At 46.0% G+C, this 20869-nt stretch overlaps 1 protein-coding gene across 3 annotated transcripts in view; it reads left to right on the top strand.

Annotated features, from left to right (window-relative positions):
• Window positions 1-20869, top strand: part of LOC129058438 (uncharacterized) — a 41048-nt gene that overhangs the window by 5680 nt on the left and 14499 nt on the right. For 2 of the 3 annotated variants that reach the window (XR_008523533.2, XM_054551317.2), the window contains exons 2-4: window positions 2908-3014; window positions 9668-13779; window positions 14412-14510. Coding sequence is in view for 2 of the 3 variants with exons in the window: in XM_054551317.2 (XP_054407292.2) it covers window positions 14469-14510 (42 nt within the window). In the remaining variant the exon portion in view is untranslated. The remainder of the gene's footprint in view (window positions 1-2907; window positions 3015-9667; window positions 13780-14411; window positions 14511-20869) is intronic. The other variant, XM_054551316.2, reaches the window with a different exon arrangement.

Below are 20869 nucleotides of genomic sequence, written 5' to 3'. Positions count from 1 at the left end.
ATATTGACTATACAAACTATGCTAAAATATTAAAAACCATACTGACTATGCTAAAAGACTAAGTAACAATACCTACTGTAATAACTATAAGCAAAGATGCTGATGTTACAGACTATGCAAAGAAACTAAGGAACAATACTGACTACACTAACTACACTAACAGTACTACACAATGATACTGAGTGTGCTGACTACTACAAAATACTAAGCAACAATATAGACTATACTGATCACAATAAAACATTAAGCAACCATATCAACTATACTGACTACACTAAAATATTGAGCAAGCATAAAAACTATGCTAAAATACTAAGGAACCATACTGATTATGTCAAGTACACTAACAAAACTAAGCAATAATAATGACTATTATAACTATGCTATAATACAAACAAATAATACTGAGTATAATAACCATACTAAAATATAAAGAAACCATGCTAACTATACAAACTTCACTAAAATATTAACTAACCATATTAACTATACTAGCTGCACTAAACTGCTAAGCAATGATACTGACTATACTACCTATGCTTAAATATTAAGAAATTATACTATCTATCCTGACTGTGCTAAAATAGTAAGCAACTATACTAAGCATACTCACTAGACCAACAGTGCTAATTAGTGATACTGATATGTGTCTCCACCCGAATATCATTTTCAACTGTAATCCCCAGTGTTGGATGTGGGGTCTGGTTCGAAGTGATTGAATAATGGGGGCAAAATTCTCATGAATGGTTTAGTACCATTTCCCCTTGGTGCAATATACTGAGTGAGTACTTGGTAATGTGAGTTCTCACGAGATCTGTTTGTTATACAGAGTGAAGTATTCCCTACTCTCTCTCTTGCTTTTGCTCAAGCCAGGGAGTGCTGCACCCATAACACCTTCCACCATGACTGTCAGTTTCTTAAGACCTCCCCTAGAAGGGAAGCAGATGACAGTAACATGCTTCCTGTACAGCCTGTGGAACCATGAGCCAATTCCAACCCTTTTCTTTATAAATTACCCAGTCTCAGGTATTCTTATAAGGTAATGTGAGAATGGACTAATATGGAAAATTGGTACTGAGGAGTCAGGCATGGCTCTGAAGGTACCTGAAAATGTGGTAGTGACTTTAGAACTGGGTAATGGACAGATATTGGAAGAGTGTCGGAGGTTCAGAGCTCTGAAGACATGAAGATGAGGGAAAGTTTGGAACTTCCTAGAGACCAGTTAAATGGTTGTGACTGAAATGCTCATAGTGATATGGACAATAAAGTCCAGGCTGATGACGTCTCAGATGGAAATGCGGAACTTTTTGGGAACTGGAGCAAAGGTCACTTTTTTTATGTGTTAGCAAAGCCCATGGAGGCATTGTGCCCCTGCATTAGTGATCTGGTCTTTGAAATTGGGAATGATGATTGAGGGTACCTGGCAGAATAAATTTCTAAGCAGCAGAGTGTTCAAGATGTGTCCTGGCTGCTTCTAATGACCTCTGATGCTCATATGCATGGGCAAAGGAATGATATAAAATTGGGTCTTATATTTGAAAACAAAGCAGAGTGCAAATGATTGAGAAATTTGCAGGCCAGCCATATGGTAGAAAAGAAAAGCCCATTTTCAGGGGAGGAATTAAAGCAAACTGCAGAAATTTGCATAAGTAAAAAGGAGCCAATGGCTATTAGCCAAGAAAACAGAAGAAAGGCCTCCAAGACATTTCAGAGACCTCTGTGGCAGCTCCCCCATCACAGACCCAAAATCCTAGGGATGAAGCATAATTTTGTGGGCCAGACCCAGGGCCCCACTGCCCTGGGTAGCCCTGGGACACTGTTCCCTATATTCCAGCTGCTCCAGCTCCAGCCATGGCTGGAAAGAAAGGCCCAGGTACAGCTCATGCCTCTGCTTCAGGGGGTGCAAGCCATAAGCCTTGGTGGCTTCCAGGTAATATTAGGCATTTTACAGGGGCACAGAGTGCAAAAGTGGTGACTTGGGAGCCTCTGTCTAGATTCTAAAGGATGTATGGAAATCCCAGATGTCCAGGCAGAAGCTGGCTGCAGGAGTGGAGCCCTCATGGAGAAGCTCTCCTAGGGCAGTGAGAAGGGGAAATGTGGGGTGGGAACACCACACAGAGTCCCCACTGGGTCATTTTCTAATGGAGCTGTGAAAAGAGGGCCGCTTCTCTCCAGACCCTAGAAGGGTAGATCCACTGGCAGTTGCATGCTGTGCCTGAAAAAGGTGTAGGCACTCAACACAAGCCTGTGAAAGCAGCCACAGACGCTGTACCTTGCGAAACCTTGGAAGCAAAGCTGCCCAAAGCCTTGGGAGGCCACCCCTTGCACTACTGTTCCCTGGATGTGAGACATGGAGTCAAAGAAGATTACTTTGGAGCTTTAGGATTTAATGACTGCCCTGCTGGGTTTCAGGATCTCATGGGGCCTGCAGCCCCTTTGTTAGGGCAGATTCCTCCCTTTTGGTAAGGGAGTATTTACCCAACGTCTATACCCTCATTGTATCTGAGAAATAACTAACTTGTTTTTCATTTCACAAGCTCATAGGTAGAAGGGACTAGCCTGTCTCAGACAAGATATTGGACTGTGGACATTTGAGTTAATGCTGGAATGAGTTAAAACTTTGGGAGACTGGGGGAAAAGTATGATTGTATTTTGAAATGTTACAGGGACATGAGATTTGGGAGGGCCCCAAGACAGAAAGATATGATTTAGATCTCTGTCCCCACCCAAATCTCATGTCTAATTGTAATTCCCAATGTTGGAGGTTGTTGGATCATAGGGGCAGAATTCTCATAAACAGTTTAGGACTCTCCCCTTTTAGTGCTGTATAGTAAGTGAGGTGTCATGAGATCTGGTTGTTTAAAAGTGTGTAATGGCTTCCCACCCCCTCTTTTTCTCCTGCTCCAGGTGTGTAAAATACTGACTCTCCTTCGCCTTTTGCCTTAAGTTTCCTGAGACCTCCCCAGAAGCTGAGAAGATGACAGCATCATGCTTCCTGTACAGCCAGTGGAAACGTGAGCCAATGAAATATCTTTTCTTTATAAATTACACAGTCTCGAGTTTTCTTTCAAGCAAAGCAAGAACAAATTGATACAGATATTAACTTTGCTAACTGCACTAAAATACTAAGCAACCATACTGGCAGTACTGACCACGTTACAATGCTGAGCAATGACACTGACTCTACTGGCTATGCTAAAATACTAAGCAACCATATTAACTGCACAAAAATACTAAACAACAGTGCTAACCATACTGATGGCTCTAATGATGATAAGCAACAATACTCACTGTGCTAACCACACTGAACTACTAAGCAACAATACTACCTGTACTGACTATGCTAAAACCATAAGCAACCACACGGACTATAATGACTATGCTGAAATACTAAGCAACTACACTAGCTATGCTGACAGTGCTAACATATTAAGCAACCATACTGACTATACTGACTACTCAGGAATACTAAGCAATGATTCTGACTATAGTGACTATACTGAAATACATAACCAACCATCCTAACTATAATGACTGTGCTAAAATAATAAGCAATGATACTAACTATACTGACTGCACTAACAATGCTAATGATACTGACTACACTAGAATACTAAACAATGATAGTGACTATACTGACTACACTAAAGATGCTACGCAACAATACTATTGTTCTAGCATAGTAACTAACTTGTTACTATGCTAGAATACTGTCTGTGCTAGAATACTGACTAAACTGACTATGCTATAATACTAAGGAAATACATTAACTATAGCACCTATGCTAATTTATTAAGGCAACAATAGTGACTATATTGACTATGCTAAAATACTAAGCAATGATACTAGACTAACAATTCTTTTGTTTGTTTGTTTGTTTGAGATGGAGTCTCTCTCTTTTGCCCAGGCTGGAGTGCAGTGGCGCGATCTTGGCTCACTGCAAGCTCCACATCCCAGATTCATGCCATTCTCCTGCCTCAGCCTCCCGAGTAGCTGGGACTACAGGTGCCTGCCACCACGCCTGGCTAATTTTTTGTATTTTTAGTAGAGATGGGGTTTCACCGTCTTAGCCAGGATGGTCTCGATCTCCTGACCTCATGATCCACCCGCCTCGGCCTCCCAAAGTGCTGGGATTACAGGCGTGAGCCACCGCGCCTGACCTAGACTAACAACTCTTAACATGCTTAGACGTGATACTGACTATACCAACTATGCTAGCAATACTCAACATTGACACTCTCTATACTAACTATGCTAAAATATTAAGAAAGCATACTGACTATACTAACTACACTGAATGGTTAAGCAACCATAGTGACCATGCTAACTACACTAAAATACTAAGAAATGATACTGACTGTACAATTATGCTAAGATGCTAAGCAACACTACTGACTGTATTAACTACATTAAAACAAAAAGCAACAATAGTGAACACACTGACCCTGCTAAAATACTAAGCAATGATACTGACTGTGCTGACTATGCCAAAACGCTAAGCAACAATATTGACTATATTATGGTAAAATAATGAGTAACAATACAGACTATACTAACTACCCTAAAATACTGAGCAACAGTGCTGACTGTACTAACTATGCTAAACTATACTAAGCCACAATACCGACTATACTAATTACCATAACACAATACTAACTAACGATACTAACTGTACTGACTTTGCTAAAATGCTAAGTAACCACACTGACTATACTAACTGGGCTAAAACACTAAACCATGATACTGACTCTACTGACTACTGTAATGAAACTAACCAAAGATGCTAACTATACTGACTATGCTAAAACACTAAGCAACCCTACTAACTATACTAACTACACTAAACTACTAAGCAACCATACTGACTTTGTTAATGATGCTAAAATACTAAGTAACCGTATTGACTATGCTAACTACACTAAAGTACTAAGCAATGATAGTGATTATGCAGACTAAGCTAAAATACTAAGCAACCATACCAACTCTACTGACTACACTAAAATCCTAATCAACCCTACTGACCATACTAACCATGCTAAAATACTAAGCAACCATACTGACTATATTAACGATGCTAAAATACTAAGTAGCCATAGTTACTATACTAACTATGCTACAGTACTAAGCAACGATAGTGACTATGCAGACTATGCTAAAATACTAAGCAATCATACTGACTCAGCTGACTATGCTAAAATTTTAATCAACTCTACTGACTATACCAACTACGCTAAAATACTAAGCAACCATACGACTATACTAATTAGGCTAACACACTAACATATGAAAGAACCATAGTGACTATACTAAGTACGATAAAATGCTATGCAACCATACTTATATTGACTGCACTAAAATCCTGATCAAACTAGTGACTATACTACCATAAAATACTAAGAAATGATACTGACTACACTAACTACACTAAGATGCTAAGCAATGATACCTAGAATGGTAACTATGCTCAAATGCTATACAGTGGTACTGAGTGTATTTCCCACACTAAAATTCTAGGCAACAATATTGATTCTACTAACTATGCTAACATATCAAGCAATGATACTGACTATACTACCTACCATAAAATACTAAGAAATGATACTGACTATACTAACTACACTAAGATGCTAAGCAATGATACCTAGAATGGTAACTATGCTCAAATACTATACAGTAATACTGAGTGTATTTCCCACACTAAAATTCTAGGCGACAATATTGATTCTACTAACTCTGCTAACATATCAAGCAATGATAATATACTAACTATGCCAAAATACTAAAGAATGATACTGACTTTACTGATTATGCTAAAATACTGACTGCAATAATGATATGCAATCATACTGACTATACTATGCTAAAATACCAAGCAGTGATACCGAGCATACTAACTACATTAACAATACTAAGCAATAATAATCACTATACTAACTTCAGTAAAATACTAAGAAACAATACCGACTATACCAACTGTGGTAAAATACTTAGCAATGAAACTGACTATACCAACTGTGGTAAAATACTAAGCAACAATACTGACTATACCAACTGTGGTAAAATACTTAGCAATGAAACTGACTATACCAACTGTGGTAAAATACTTAGCAATGATACTGACTATATTAACTATGCCAAAATACGAAAGAGTGATATTGACTATACTAACTACTCTAAAATACTAAGCAATTACTCTAACTACACTGACTGTGCTAAAATAGTAAGCAATGTTACTAACTATACTGACTGTACTAACAATGCTAAGCAACAACACAACTATACTAACCGCTAAAATACTGAGCAATGGCACTGATTATACTAACTGCACCAAAATTCTAAGCAACGATGCTGACTATACTGATGGTGCTGAAATTCTAAGCCATGATACTGACTAAATTGACTACACTAAAACACTATCAACAATACTCAGTATATTAACGACACTTAAAATATTAAGCAATGATACTAACTATAATATCTGCACTAATAATGCTAACTAGAACAATGCAGAGTAAATCAGTGAGAGTCCTCCAGTCACAAAGCAGCTTCCAGAGATAAAATGGACCAAAAACAGACTCTGTATGTGAATCCATCACAGGGGCTGTTCACGAGGTCAGAGCTAAACACGGACCATGCCTGGGGATCATTCACAGTGGTTTTCTCACTTTTGTTCCTAAGAACATTTTCCCTTTTGAATAAAGGGTGTTTTATGTCTAGATGGCTTATAGAGACTGATGTTTAGTTTCTTAGCTATTTAAACTGTACAATGCTTCAATGGCATTTTCATTTGTAGTTTGAAAATCTGTAATAACTTTTGGTTTTCAAAGATTTCCTAATGTCTACATTCAAAATATTCCATTCCTTTTCTTTCAACTCTGGATGATTGGTCCCGATCATTGAGAAGGGAGGGAACATTTTCCTTTCCTTGTAGGACTTTTCCTTCCTCATGTAGTTGAGATCCTGCTGCAGACATGGAAGGAAACAGACACACCCTACCCTCCACAAGCCCATAGCCTGGTCAGGGAGACACCCCAGCCATGAAGCTCCTTCAGGATGAGGAGCACCAGGTGAAGCGGGGGCCAGAGAAGAGTGGCCTGGGCTGCAGGTCGGCGCTGGGTAGGGGAGGAAGCAGCTCTTTCTCCAGGCCAGTGTGCTGAGCCTGTAGTGTGAGGAGGGGTTGCCTAAGTGAGTTAGGGACAAGGGCAGGAGGATAGCCTCTGCGAAGTCCTGGGGATGACCGAGGGTGGCTCGCTGGAGTGATGTGCTAGTCTGAAGGTGGGACTGGGGCCAGGTTTGGAGAGCTCGAGTTCCAGGACAGAAGCTGAGCCTGTATTCTGTGGGCCGCAGGCCCTGTGGAATAGTTCTGAGCACCCTTGCTGTGCCACAGCCTTCAAACCCTGACTCTGCTCCTGACTTGGGAGTGGGCTCAGCTGAACTTTGCCTCCTCACCAGCCTCACTGCATCCAGCCTCCCCCACCCGTGACCCTCCATTCAGGCTTCCAGAGGGATCCAAGGGAAAGTCACCTCTGGCCTCCACCACCCACCTGGTGGCCCTGAGACCTTTAGAGGGAAGCCCTTCTCCTTGTCCACCAGGACTCGCCTGGGCAGCCTGTTCTCCCCACAGCCCTGCCTTACAGACCACCCAGTGTGCCCAGTTTGGTCCTATCTCCTGCACACAGTCCCCAATGCCTGGAATCCGCCCCTTACTCTCCTTCACTGGGTGACCTCCTGTCCTTCCAGTCCCAACTGAGATATCCAGCACGCTGGGGAGCATCCCTGAGCCCCAGACACAGAGGAGCCCCTTCTGTCTTGAATCCCAGAACCACTTGTGCTTTCCTGCTGTCATGGTGCAGAAACCCTTACCCACCCCCTTCACACGCATACACAAATGCACACACACACATGCACACACATGCACATGCGCACACACACCCACACGCACATGTACTCACACACACACACACACACACTTGCCACTGTCTGGGTACATGGATTGCTGCCTGCCGGACCGCCTCTCCCCAACCCCAGCCTCTCTCGAGGGCCCCAGGCAGAGGCGCTGCTATTAATAGTATAGGTGCACTAGACTGCACACGCCTGTAATCCCAGTACTTTGGGAGGCCAAGGCAGGCAGATCACCTGAGGTCAGGAGTTCAAAACCAGCCTGGCAAACATGGTGAAACCCCATCTCTACAAAAATACAAAAATTAGCCAGGCATGATGTGAGATGCCTGTAATTCCAGCTACTTGGGAGGCTGAGGTGGGAGAATTGTTTGAACCTGGGAGGCAGAGGTTGCAGTGAGCCAAGATTGCCCCATTGTACTCCAGCCTAGAAGACAGAGCAAGATTCTGTCTCAAAAAAAAAAAAATATATATATATAGTATAGGTGCATTGGAGGTGGGGTGCATTGGAGGTGGGGTGCATTGGAGGTGGGGATGCCAAGGGCTCCCCAGGAATAACCCTGCCTAGATGACAGCCACCCCATGGGGGACATGGCCACCAGGAAACTTAGGTCTTGAATATGGTGGAGGCAGCAGGTACAGGCTGGAAGAGGAAAGTGAGGTTGGATTCCCAGGGTCCCTAAATGCCAGGATGAGGAGGTCCTAATGCCTCCTGGGGAGCAAGCTTTGGAAGAGGCTGGGGCCTCATGGGGGCAGCACTAGGGAGGCTGGCCTGGAGGGAGGTGGGGCTGAAGGGACACACCTGTGCCTTTCCCAGATGGCTCAGTCCTCACTGACACCAGGAATCCCTTAGTCGGGAGTGGGGGGCGTCATGGCCTCCTGCCTGGTGCCTGAACACCCCAACGGGTTCCCCCCAGGACTTTGCACTTCCTCCCTCTGCCCTGACGCTCCCCCACCCACCCAATTGCTGAGGCATTCAAGCTTCCTCCCCTTGCAGTCTCTCTTCCCCTGAGAGCTGCTCTCCCTTGCAGACCCCATCCTTGTCCTTGTCACCCACACTGTACACCTTCCTGTCATTGACTCAGTCTTGCTTTTCCATCTTTGCATTGGAGTCGCCTCTCCCTGTGGGCAGCTGCTGCACCCTGAGTGCCTGGCACACTTGTGGCCCTGAGGAGGTGTTCAAACATACAACTCTCTGGGTGCCTCAGATCTGGTTGGCTCTCTTGTGTGACATGTGGAGGGAAGTAGAGCTCGGTGGGTCGTGTGCCGCCCTAGGCGATGAGGGCTGTCCTTGTCCTCTCATGAGCCAACCGTGGCACTCTTCCAGGGGACCCTCCCCCCACTGCCCAGACTGGCCAGCAGCCTTCCCATCCACCCTGAGGTGGTGTCTGCCACACGCTCCAAATCTGGCCCTTTACTGTGAGGCCCCGAAGGGCAAGGCGTGTGTGTGAGTCACCCACCGCTGGGGACTGGCGGGGTGGGGTGGCATCTAAGACAGACTGTTGCCAACCCCCTTCTTGGTCTGGATTGGAGGAGTCAGCAACTCACTCCCTCTTGAGGAGCTGAAGGGAGGCCTCAAAGGGGCTGTGGCCAGTCCTCTGGGCTCAGGAGCACCAGGGGCTTATTGGGGCTTGTGACTAGGAGCAAGGCCAGGCTCTGGGGCTTTTGGGCCTGCTCTTCTAGAGGAGCAGCCTGCAGGCTGACCTGATGTTGGCTCTTGAGTGGCCTGTGGCCTCCTGGATCTGATGGTCTTGCCCTTGCCCTTCAGCACGACCCTCTGGTGCCTGTGTCAGCCTCTACAGAACTCATTCTGGTGGAGGACGTTAGAGTGAGCCCAGAAGAGGTGACCATCTACAACCACCCTGGCGTTCAGATCCAGCCCTTGCCCTGTCACCCCCTGCCTGGGTGAGGCCCACCAGGGGACCCCTCGCCCTCTGACATGCTGCCTGCCCTCCCCAAATCTGCCTCCTGCAGGTGGAGCTCCAAGACAGGAAAGACTCGGGCTAATTCTTCCTCAACACCAATGCCACGGATGACATCAAGATGGCCTACCAGGAGGCCAAGGCCATCGCCATGGTGAGCCTGGGCCATTGGTCCCCCAGGCAGTTTTCATTCCTCATCTGGGCTACGTGTGGTAGTAGATTGGTTATTTTTGAAGCTGGCACTTTTTGATGGGATTGTTTGTTTTCTTCTTGCTGATTTGTTTGAGTTCCTTGTAGATTCTGGATATTGGTCCTTTGTCAGAAGTATAGATTGTGAAGATTTTATCCCACTCTGTGGGTTGTCTGTTTACTCTGCTGGCCTGAGGACATGAATAGACATTCTCAAAAGAAGATATACAAATGGCCAACAAACATATGGAAAAATGCTCAACATCAGTAATGATCAGGGAAATGCAAATCAAAACCACGATGTGATACCACCTTACTCCTGCAAGAATGGCCATAATCAAAAAATTAAAAATAACAGATGTTGGCGTGGAAGCAGTGAACAGGGAACACTTTTACATTGTTGGTGGGAATGTGAAGTAGTACAACCTCTATGGAAAACAGTGTGGAGATTCCCTAAAGAACTAAAAGCAGATCTACCATTTGATCCAGCAATCCCACTCCTGTATATCTACCCAGAGGAAAAGAAGTCATCATTCGAAAAAGATACTTGCACATGAATGTTCATAGCAGCACAATTTGCAACTGCAAAAATATGGAACCAACCCAACCATCAGTCAACAAGTGGATAAAGAAAATGTAATATATATATATGATGGAATACTACTCGGCCATAAAATATAATGAAATAATGGCATTCGCAGCAACCTGGATGGAATTGGAGACCATTATTCTAAGCAAAGTAACTCAGGAATGGAAAACCAAACATCATATGTTCTCAAGAGTGGGAGCTAAGCTATGAGGACACAAAGGCATAAGAATGATACAATGGACTTTGGGGACTTGGGAGAAAGTGTAGGAGGGGGGCAAGGGAAAAAAGGACTACACACTGGGTACAGTGTACACTGCTAGGGTGCCGGGTGCATCAAAATCTCAGAAATCACCACTAAAGAATGTATTTATGAAAGAAAAGAAAGAGAGAAAGAAAGAGAAAGAAGACAGAAAGAAAGAAAGAAAGGGAAAGAAAGAAAAAGAAAGAAAGAGAAAGAAGATAGAGAAGGAAGAAAGAAAGAAAAAGAAGAAAGAAAGAGAAAGAAGAAAGAAAGAAAGAGAAAAGATAAGCTTCTTTTCTTCTTTTCCTCCTTTCCCCCTTTCCCTTTTCCTTCCCTTTCTTTCCTTCTCTTTCCTTTTTTCTTTTCTCTTCCTTTCTTTTCTTTCTCTCTCTCTTTCTTTCCCTCCCTCCATCCCTTCTTCCCTCCGGCCCGCCTTCTTTCTTTTCTTTTCTTTCTTTCTCTCTTTATTTCTTTCTCTTTATTTTTCTTTTCTTTCTGTCTCTTTCTTCTTTCTTTCCTCTTTCTTTCTTTCTTTCTTTCTTTCTTTCTTTCTTTCTCTCTTCCTTTCTTTCTTTTTTCTTTCTTTCTTTCTTTCTTCAGTATTCACACCTGGGGGACCCTTAAACCCAAAGTGGATTTTATGGACAACAGCACACTGGGGAGACAAGGAGCCCCACAGCACTCCTACCCTCTCCCCAGGTCACTTCTTGCTTCCTGGTCCTGCTCTTTATTGGAGAAGGAGAATCTTATCTGACCGATGGAACTCCAGGACAGTCCCTGGCCACCATCAGTAGTGGGCAGGGTCACCGCATGTTCTAGGCTGTGCACACTGAGCCACCGGCCATGAATAAGGGCGAGGCCCTCTGGACCTCCCTCAAACTTCCTAGTAATACATGAGGAGGCTCCCTGATGGGAGCTACTCTGACCCCAGCACAGTCTGGTTCCCAGGACTTCAGGATCCTCCTGGAGACTTCTCAGCATGATTAACACAGGCAGATGAGACCTGAAGGGGCCACTGGTCCTTCTGAAAATGTTCACCAGGCAGTGTGAGTGTGCGGAGGCCGTTCACAATGTGTGGGACTCTGCCCTCCACCCGCTCAGAGCCTCAGCCCTTCAGAGCCACTGGTAATGATTTGCTGCGGGTGGGGTCACCCTGATACTTCTCTGAGGTCTTTTTCCTCTCAATTTTTCAATTTTTTTTGAGTAACTGAGAGGATCACATGACTGCATGCTGCCTAAACTAGGGTATGCACGCCCCCGTTCTGTGCAGGGAGGGAGCAAAGCAGCAGAGTGTCTGTGACCCATCTGCCACCTTTCCAATGCTATTACAAGATTTGCAAGAAACGGTAGTTTATCAGGAACCACCTTTATTTAAAAAGATAAAATAGAGCAGGATTGCTGGGCACACGGCAGCACGGGCCCGGCTCCTCTCCGCAGCTGTTGGCATCCACTGTCAGGTTTCAATGTTCTTGGACCTCAGGGCCTTCATCCTCTCCAATCTAAATGCAGAGAGACATTTGACACGGACTCTTTCAGGTGTTTTGCAAAAGGCAACACATTCTCATTGACTCTGGTCACCCTGCTGCGCACTAGATGTCAAAACCCCTTCCTCCTGTCCAGACTTTGGTCCTTTAACTGACAACCCCCCTTTCCCTCCCTCTGCCACTCTTTGACCCCGATCACCATCAATCTACTTGCTACTTCTATGGGGTCAACTTTTTTAGATCAACACTTCCAGGACATCGTGTGGAATTGGTCTCTCTGAGGTGGTGGAGATGCTAAGTAGCGGGATATCCTCATTCCACAGTGCACACATCTATCTAATCCTCACATTGTACCCCATGAATGAATACAAGCATGATTTGCCAATTAAAATAATGCTAATAAAGACAGAATAAATATAGTAAAATGCAAGAAGTGCGGCTTGACTGCCCCACCTACTTGATTTTTGTCTTCAGCTGCGCAACTACGTTGGGGAGATCTTATTCCTTTTTTTCTTTGTTGGACACATGCAGAAACATCAAACTACTATGGAGAGGCATCTCCTGGCTGCCCTGCGGCAGCCGCAGCCTCTTGTTGCCATAAGCCACCTCATCCGGCTACCCTATGCTTTTTTGTAAGAGTTGTATAGTTTTAGCTCTTATGTCTCAGTCTTTGATCCATTTTGAGTTAACTGTGTTGGATATAGGACTCTTGGTTGATGGGTGTTTTGGGGGTTTTTTTTGAGCACCTTGATAATGTTATCCTACTCCCTCTGGCCTCCATTGTTTCTGATGAGAAGTCAGCTGTTAATCTTTTGGGAGTTCCTTTGCTAATGATGAGTCATTTTTCTCTTGCTGCTTTCAAGATTTGTTTCTAGCCTTTGGCTTTCAACATTGTTTAAACTGTTTCAGTTTACACAACAGATCCAATCATGTTCAGGACCTTCTGAAGGGATAGTTTCTGAAGAAGGTATTTGTGATTTGTTCTGACCCCAGGAATGTTCTTCTATTTGTGTATGTCTTTGGGTTTATCTTATGTGGATTTCACTGGGCTTCCTGGATGTGTATATTAATATCTTCCAATAAATTTGGGAAATTTTGAGCCATTGTTGTTTTTAGGATTTTTTCTCCTCTTTTCTTTCTCTCCTGTCTTCCATGTTCTCCCATTATGTAACTTGGTAGTGCCCCATATTTCCCTGTGACTCCATTTTTCTTCAGTCTTTTTTCACTCTGTTCTTCACATTGCATAATGTCTATCAGTCTATCTTTAAGTTTGCTAATCCTTTCTTTTGCCAGTTCAAACTACTCTTTTTTGTTTGTTTGTTTGTTCTTTGAGACAAAGTCTCCCTCTGTTACCCAGGCTGCAGAGCAGTAGCACAATCACAGTTCACTGCAGCCTTGACCTCCAAGGCTCAAGCAATCCTTCCACTTCAGCCTCCTGAGTAGCTGGGACTACAGGTATGCACCCCCACGCTGATTATTATTATTTTTTCTTTGAGGCAGATTCTTGAAGCTGGGCATGATGGCTCATGCCTGTAATCCTAGCACTTTGGGAGGCTGGGGTGGGTGGATCACTTGAGGCCAGGATTTCAAGACCAGCGAGGCCAACATGGCAAAACCCCATCTCTACTAAAAATACAAAAATTAAAAGGGTGTAGTGGCAGGCACCTGTAGTCCCAGTTACTCAGGAGGCTAAGACAGGAGAATCTCTGAACCCAGGAGGTAGAGATTGCAGTGAGCCAAGATCACACCACTGCATTCCAGCCTGGGTGACAGAGCGAGACTCTGTCTTTAAAAAAAAAAAAAAGCGAGACTCTGTCTCAAAAAAAGAGATAATTGAGGCACAGTCTCACTCTGTTGCCCGAGCTGGTGTGATCTCGGCTCCTCCTGGTCCTCCTGGTCCAGGACCCATATCCTGCCCAGGGTCTTACAGCAGTGCCCTCCCCCAGCTACTCATCCTTCCAGACCCAGCAAATCAGCTCCTCTGAAACATCTCTCCTCCCACCAGAGGGACCAGTCACCCCCTTCCTCAGCCTTATCTTCAGAGCTGCCTCTTTCCCACTGTGTTTGTCACTGCATCCTCTCTCTAGGCAGGGCTTCCCGTTCATCTGCCAGCCCAGGGTCTGGCCCACAACAGGTGCTGATATATGACACAACAGAATAAATCCATTCACCAACAAGAAACACTGGTGAGTACTGACTGTGTGTCGGGTAGGCCCTGTCCTAAGGGTTGTCCTCAGGTACATAACTTCTAGTTGGGGAATATGAGCAGACACTCCCAGTTTAGGCTCTTATCCCTGACTCTCCACTTCCCAGGGGAATGGGGCTGGATGCCTCCTTCAGCCAGAATGGAATGTGGGGAGGGGAGGAGGGAGAGTGGACAAAGGCAAAGGCCACGGCTGGCTGGGGGCAAGGAGGATCAGCAAGCTGTCCATGCCACCCATGTAAGCGAGCTCGAGGGCACAAGGTACAGATGAAGTGTATCTGGGTTATTTCATACAATGACTTACAGTAGATTAACAAAGATCCAAGATGGACGTCACGCTTATACTCCAAAACCATGGCTATGTAACTCGAGCCATCGTCACACTAGCCTGGTGTCAAAATAGGCTGAGGAGCAGGGTCCGGGAGCCACTGATTTACCCCAGTTTATTACATTTCACCCAAAGAAGACCCACTGGAAAATTACAGAGAGTAACAAGCGCTTTCTCAATTTGAGGACCCAATTTGAGGCTCTGACTTGAAATTCCTGCAAAGTTACTACTGTCATTAGTGGGCAGGTCCTTCACAATGCCAAGAAATTCTGTGGTGCCCCACCGCAGAGCCCCACACAGGGCAGCACAGGGAAGGGCTTTTTCTCCTTTTCTTCTCCTTCAGAAAAAGCATTTTGCACATTTTAAACCAAGACATAAAATGGCAGTGGGGAAATCCATTGCTCTTCCACTCAATTTCCCAAGGGATGGCCGTTCAACCATCTCTGGAGCCTGGCATGCCCCTCAGGCTGGCACACAGCGGCTAAATGCACCCCAAAATTATGCTGTAAGGGGGCGCCCACCAGGCCACCCTGGAGGCTTGGGTAATGGAGGGCACTTGGCCGCTCTGAAACCATCACATGCCCTGAAGCTTCGCAGGCCCCAAGGGTCTGCCTGCGTCATCTCAGCCCTCACTTCCGGGAGCCCTGATTACATTTCAGGCTTGTCCTCTGACAGGTGGCAACTGCAGGGGAGAAGGAACCCTGCAGCTATTTCTGAAGGTCACTGGAGCCATGGGCTTCCATTTCCTTCAGCCTGCTTGTCAACGTCATGTGATGGGCCAGGTGTTGCTTGATTACTCGCCCTGGAGGCCAGCGGGGGAGGACATAAGCTCACATAAAATTCACAGGCACTGAGTTGGGGCCTGGGCACTGGATGAAACTTCATGCAGGGCCCCGGCCAGCCCTGTGACCTTCCCAAGGGCAAGGGCTGGGGATGTGCATCACTGTCCACACATCAGTCTCAGGCAAAAGGAGGACACACCTGACTTCAGGCCCTGAAGCTGCCACCCACTCCCCGCTCATCCCGGACATGCATCCTTGCCTGAACAATGGCCCCATGACTGGCTGCACCTCACAGGCTCATAGGACCCATGAGTGGAGAGACGCAGCCATGGCTGTGAATGAGTGAATGAGAGGGTGCCCAGTTTCAATGGCACTGTACACATTTCCCCTAACTTAGAACTCCCCATCACTTGGTAATGGGGATGTTTTTATTAATTTCTAAAAGTAAACAAAACAAGGCAAATGTCAAGCAGTCAGAATTAAGATGTAAGGTTCTTCTCACTCGCATGGCTGGAGGAAGAGCTGGGGAATTGTTCTTTCTTCTATGAGGGGATAAGAATGCTTAGGGGACACTGCCTGTAGTTTCAGGCTCCTACCCTCCTCCAGCATCCTCCAACCACAGGCGTGTTCCCAGGGGCTGAGGGCATCCTGCCATCCAAGGGTCTACCTCTGGGAAGAACAAGAACAGAGGGATTCCCTCCCTCTCCCTGAGGGATGGCACTGAGAAAGGGTCCTCTCTACAAGACAGCTGGAAACTAAGGTCAAACATGGAAGGAATGTTTTTAAAAAGCACCCCAAACACCAAACAACCACCAAAAAAAATGGAATCAAAAAACTTTTTAAACAGGAGGTGTTCCATGTAAAAACAGAGATTTCTATTTTCTCTCGAAAATCAGAGCTCTTGCCTCATAGACCCACACCCCCACATATCAAAAACCAGCCAGAGGTGCCAGTTCTGCAGGACAGTGTGAGGAGGCCATGGACTCCCCCATTGAAGGTGGCGGAAATCATGAAACACACACACAGCCATTGAAAATCTCTGGGATGATGAGGTCCAGAGATCTCACTTGAGATCAGGAGTTCAAGACCAGCCTGGCCAACATGGTGAAACTCCGTCTCTACTAAAAATATAAAAATTAGCTGAGTGTGGTGGTGGGTGCCTGTAATCTCAGCTACTCAGGAGGCTGAGGCAGGAGAATTGCTTGAACCCAGGAGACAGAGGTTGCAGTGAGCCAAGATTGTGCCATTGCACTCCAGCCTGGGTGCCAAGATCAAAACTCCGTCTCAAAAAATAAATAAATAACTAAAATAAAATCTCTGGGATGATTCCAAGGGCACACAGCAAATGAAGAAGTGTTTATTCAAGAAAACCTACTAACACCTGGGAAGAACACCAAGGGCCTGCAGTGTGTGAAATAAGATGCCTGTCCTCCCTAACTCCCCACCCCAGTGAGGGGGGCTCCACTCCAGACTGCTTTCTCCAAGATCACAGGACTCCCTCACCCCCCAGCTCCCGCTTGGCGGATTTGCTTCCTAAGAGGGGCAGAATGTCATCTTTTCTTATCATGCCACCAGCTACTGCTTGCTGAGACCGCTTGCTCGGCCCAGGAAAGTGGGTTGAGAGGTGGAGGCTCTTGTCTTCCACCCAGGCCCCACTCATGGGATAGAGGCTTTGCGTTGGGTACAGCACCCTTGAGAATACTGGGGCCCGGCCGCCCTTCCCTGGCCCATGGGGTGGGGTTCCCTGCTAAGAGAGGCCAGCGGAGGAACACTGGGGCTGCTGCCCCATTCACCAAGCACCCAGCTCCTAATGTGCAGGTGTCACCAGAGAGAGATGCACCACTGTGCCCAGCACCATAGCTCTGGCTCAGAGAGTTTGCCTGGGAAAGCAGCAGGCAGAAAACAGGTGTGAGTTGCTCCCGAAGGAACTGATTTCATGAGCAACAGAGCTTGGAGAAGTCCAAGCCTAAGTGCACTCTCCAAAACAGTGGAGGTTGTGCTGAAAGGCAACTGGGAGGCGACGGAGAGTCTGGGAAGTGTGGGCTACACTGGAGACTGAAAACAGAAAAAGAGACCGCTGGGAAGAGCTGTCCTGGGATCAGAACAAACCTAATATCTTTTTTGACAAAGAACCTAACATCAAAATAGCCGACTTTGGGTTTAGTTCAATATTTGCAAAGAGAGACTGAGAACATTTAATGGGACTCTCCCTTAAGCAGGCCCAGAACTCTTCTTGGGCCATGGGTACCAATGACCTGCCATCAATGTTTGGAGCCTTGGCATCATGGTATGCAAAATGGTGGCTGGGGCCCTGCCATTTTATGAGCAGAACTGTAAGGATATACAGAAAAAAAATACTCAAAATAGTACTACTACTTTTTTTTCATTTTAATGGAAAAAATTATTTAAAAATTCTTCACACTCAACCCCAGGGAGCAACTCCCACTGGACCAGCTGTTGAGGGACTCCTGGGTCAATAGCGACCAGAGACATGGTTCAAGCCATACAGAGAGCCACTCCTGGACCTCCCAGGCCCCCCAACAACCCAGCTCACAGTGGCCATGGGATTCGAGGAAGCGATATTAAAAAAATAAAAATCATCCCATGGCCACCTACCTAATCATGGAGTTCAGAAAAGTGCAGAGGAGAAAGGGTTCCAACATCGGAGCACAATCCCTCCCTCCTGGGGGTCCCACCTGTCCTTCCCCATCTGCCACAGTTAAGTCAACCTTCCCTGTCCAACCCAGAGGAGGACTCAAAACCAGCCGACCTTTCCCACTTTCTAAATCACAGAAGCATGAAAAGGACCATCCCTGGGAGTCAGGGCAAACCCTAGCTGGCCTAGAGATGAAGCCAGCCATTCCCAGCAAAGCCCCCCAGCATAAGCCTGTGGCTTCACCCTCCCCAGAGCACCAGCAGCTATGGGGGAACCCCCAAGGAGCCTTGTCTCAGGGAACCCACTGGGAAGTTGGCTCGCTCCATGTGGAAGACCCAGAAGAGGTGACTTGGTTGGAGGGAACCCCCGGGAAGCCAGATGGTGTAACCTCAATCTCTGTGACCAAAAGGAGTCATGGATGCCATTGGCAAAATATGCTTCATTTTCATGCTGCAATTATGTTGTTTCTGACTAGCACAAATAAAGTCAAAGGGAGAAATAAGGCAGCACCAGTGAACCCAATGGACAGCTGGGCCAAGACAAAAACCAAGTGGGTAGGGCAGTCAAGCTACACTTCCTGTTTTACTACATTTACTATGTTCTTCTTAATATTATTTTAATTGACAAATCATGCTTGTATTCATTCATGAGATACAGTGTGAGGATTAGATGGATGTGTGCACCATGGAATGACAAAATCACACTACTTAGCATCTGCATCACCTCAGAAAGACAAATTCCACATGATGTCCCTGAAATGTCCATCTAAAAAAGTTGACCTCATAGAAGTAGTGAGTAGATTGATGGTGAACGGGGGCTGGGGAACGAGTGTGTGGACGGGTGGCAGAGGAAAGAAATGGGGGCTTGTCGGTCTAAAGACCACAGTCTCAGTTGGAAAGGAGGAAGAGGTTTTGACATCCAGTGCACCGTAGGGTAACCAGAGTCAATGGGAATGTATTGCATACGGCAAAACACCTGAGAGAGTCCATGTCGAATCCCTGCATTCAGAATGGAGAAAATAAAGGCCCTGAGGTTCAAGAACATTAAAAACCTTGTGACAGGTTGACCATGTGTAGACTCCAACAGCTGTGGGTAGCAGCTGAGCAAGATGCTGATGCTGCCATGTGCCTAGCACACCTGGCCCAGAGGCATTCAGCAGAGGATGCAGGTGTCCAAGCTGCTGCCAGGGTCAATGAACAGGATTCAAAAGTCAAGAGGGCATCTGGCAACCCTGTGGCCTTCAAAGGCCTATCCAAAGCTACGAGTGAGCTGAAGGACAGCCTGGAGCCTCCTGAAGAACAGAGGGCCCCTCTGCCCCACCTGGCACAGGGCACCATCTCTTCCTCCTGTCTGTCCTCTGCTTCCTCTGTCCTGCCACCTCCCTCATCCTCCCCGCCCAGCTTTCTGCAGTCCTCTCTCCACCTTTCCAAGGTAGATGCAGCTTGCTGCTCTCCTGAGGCCCCACTAAGGCTGTGGCTTCTGGTTCCCTCTGACCTCTGTGACTTGATTTCCCTGGCCCCCTCCTTCACCTCATTTCTGTTTATCCCAGCCCCACCCCAAGTCCCTCTCTGCCAGGTCCTCCTCTGCCATTCCTAATCCCCTCATCCCGATTCTTTTTCTGCTACATTTTTCTCTAGCTAAATCATCTTTTATTTACTTGCTAATAATCTATCCCTTGTTCCCCTGGTTGTCTGTCTTATGCAACATGGGATGATGAAAACCTAGAAACTGGAATCTAACTCCTGGCCCTAGAAAGGACTCAGTATTTGTGAAAGGGAGAAAAAAAAAACAAAAACAAAAGCAAACCCCAGCAAACCAACACCTAATCTAGAGCCTAATACAACTGTCACTCAAAACATGTGCCCTTTCTTTCTTTCTCTTTCTTTTTATTTATTTATTTTTTTTTTTTTTTTTTGAGACAGAGTCTCACTCTGTCTCCCAGGCTGGAGTGCAGTGGCGCAATCTCAGCTCACTGCAAACTCCACCTCCCGGGTTAAAGCAATTCCCCAGCTCTTCCTCCAGCCATGCCAGTGAGGAGAACCTCACATCTTAATTGACTGCTTGACCTATGCCTTGTTTTGTTGACTTTCAGAAATTAGAAAAAAGCTTCCTCATTACCAAGAAGAGGAGAGTTCCAAGTTAGGAAAAATGTGTACAGTGCCAATGAAACCGAGGCACCCTTTCATTCACATTTGCTTTGCACTTATGATTTTTTGTAAGCCCTGAGGGTGGACCTGTGGCCAGAGAGATAACTTTTATCCAAGAACAAGAGTTCCTAGAGGTCAGTAATGGACTAGGCTGCCTCTGTAGGTAGTGAGCTCCCTGTCTCTGGAGGCATTTGAGCAGAAGCTGGGACACTTGTCTGAAAGACTGAAGGTGGGATTCCAGCATGGGTGTCAAGTTTCTCCAGGAGATCTTTGAGCCCCTGTTGAATCCTAAAATGCTGCAATTCTAGGAGTGCCTCTGCAGTTCTGTTTTACAGGTGGCCACAGGGGAGCTCTGGCACTCTCCCTCTCTGGATTGTGGACTGGCCCCTGGCCTGGTTGAGTGGCACAGAGTGCCCACTGCAGGCAGGA

The sequence above is a fragment of the Pongo abelii genome, chromosome 2 (genome assembly GCF_028885655.2).
Source record: "Pongo abelii isolate AG06213 chromosome 2, NHGRI_mPonAbe1-v2.0_pri, whole genome shotgun sequence".
NCBI classification, from domain to species: domain Eukaryota; kingdom Metazoa; phylum Chordata; class Mammalia; order Primates; family Hominidae; genus Pongo; species Pongo abelii.
Note: the sequence above shows the minus strand (reverse complement) of the source record. Positions and strands in the feature narration are given on the sequence as shown.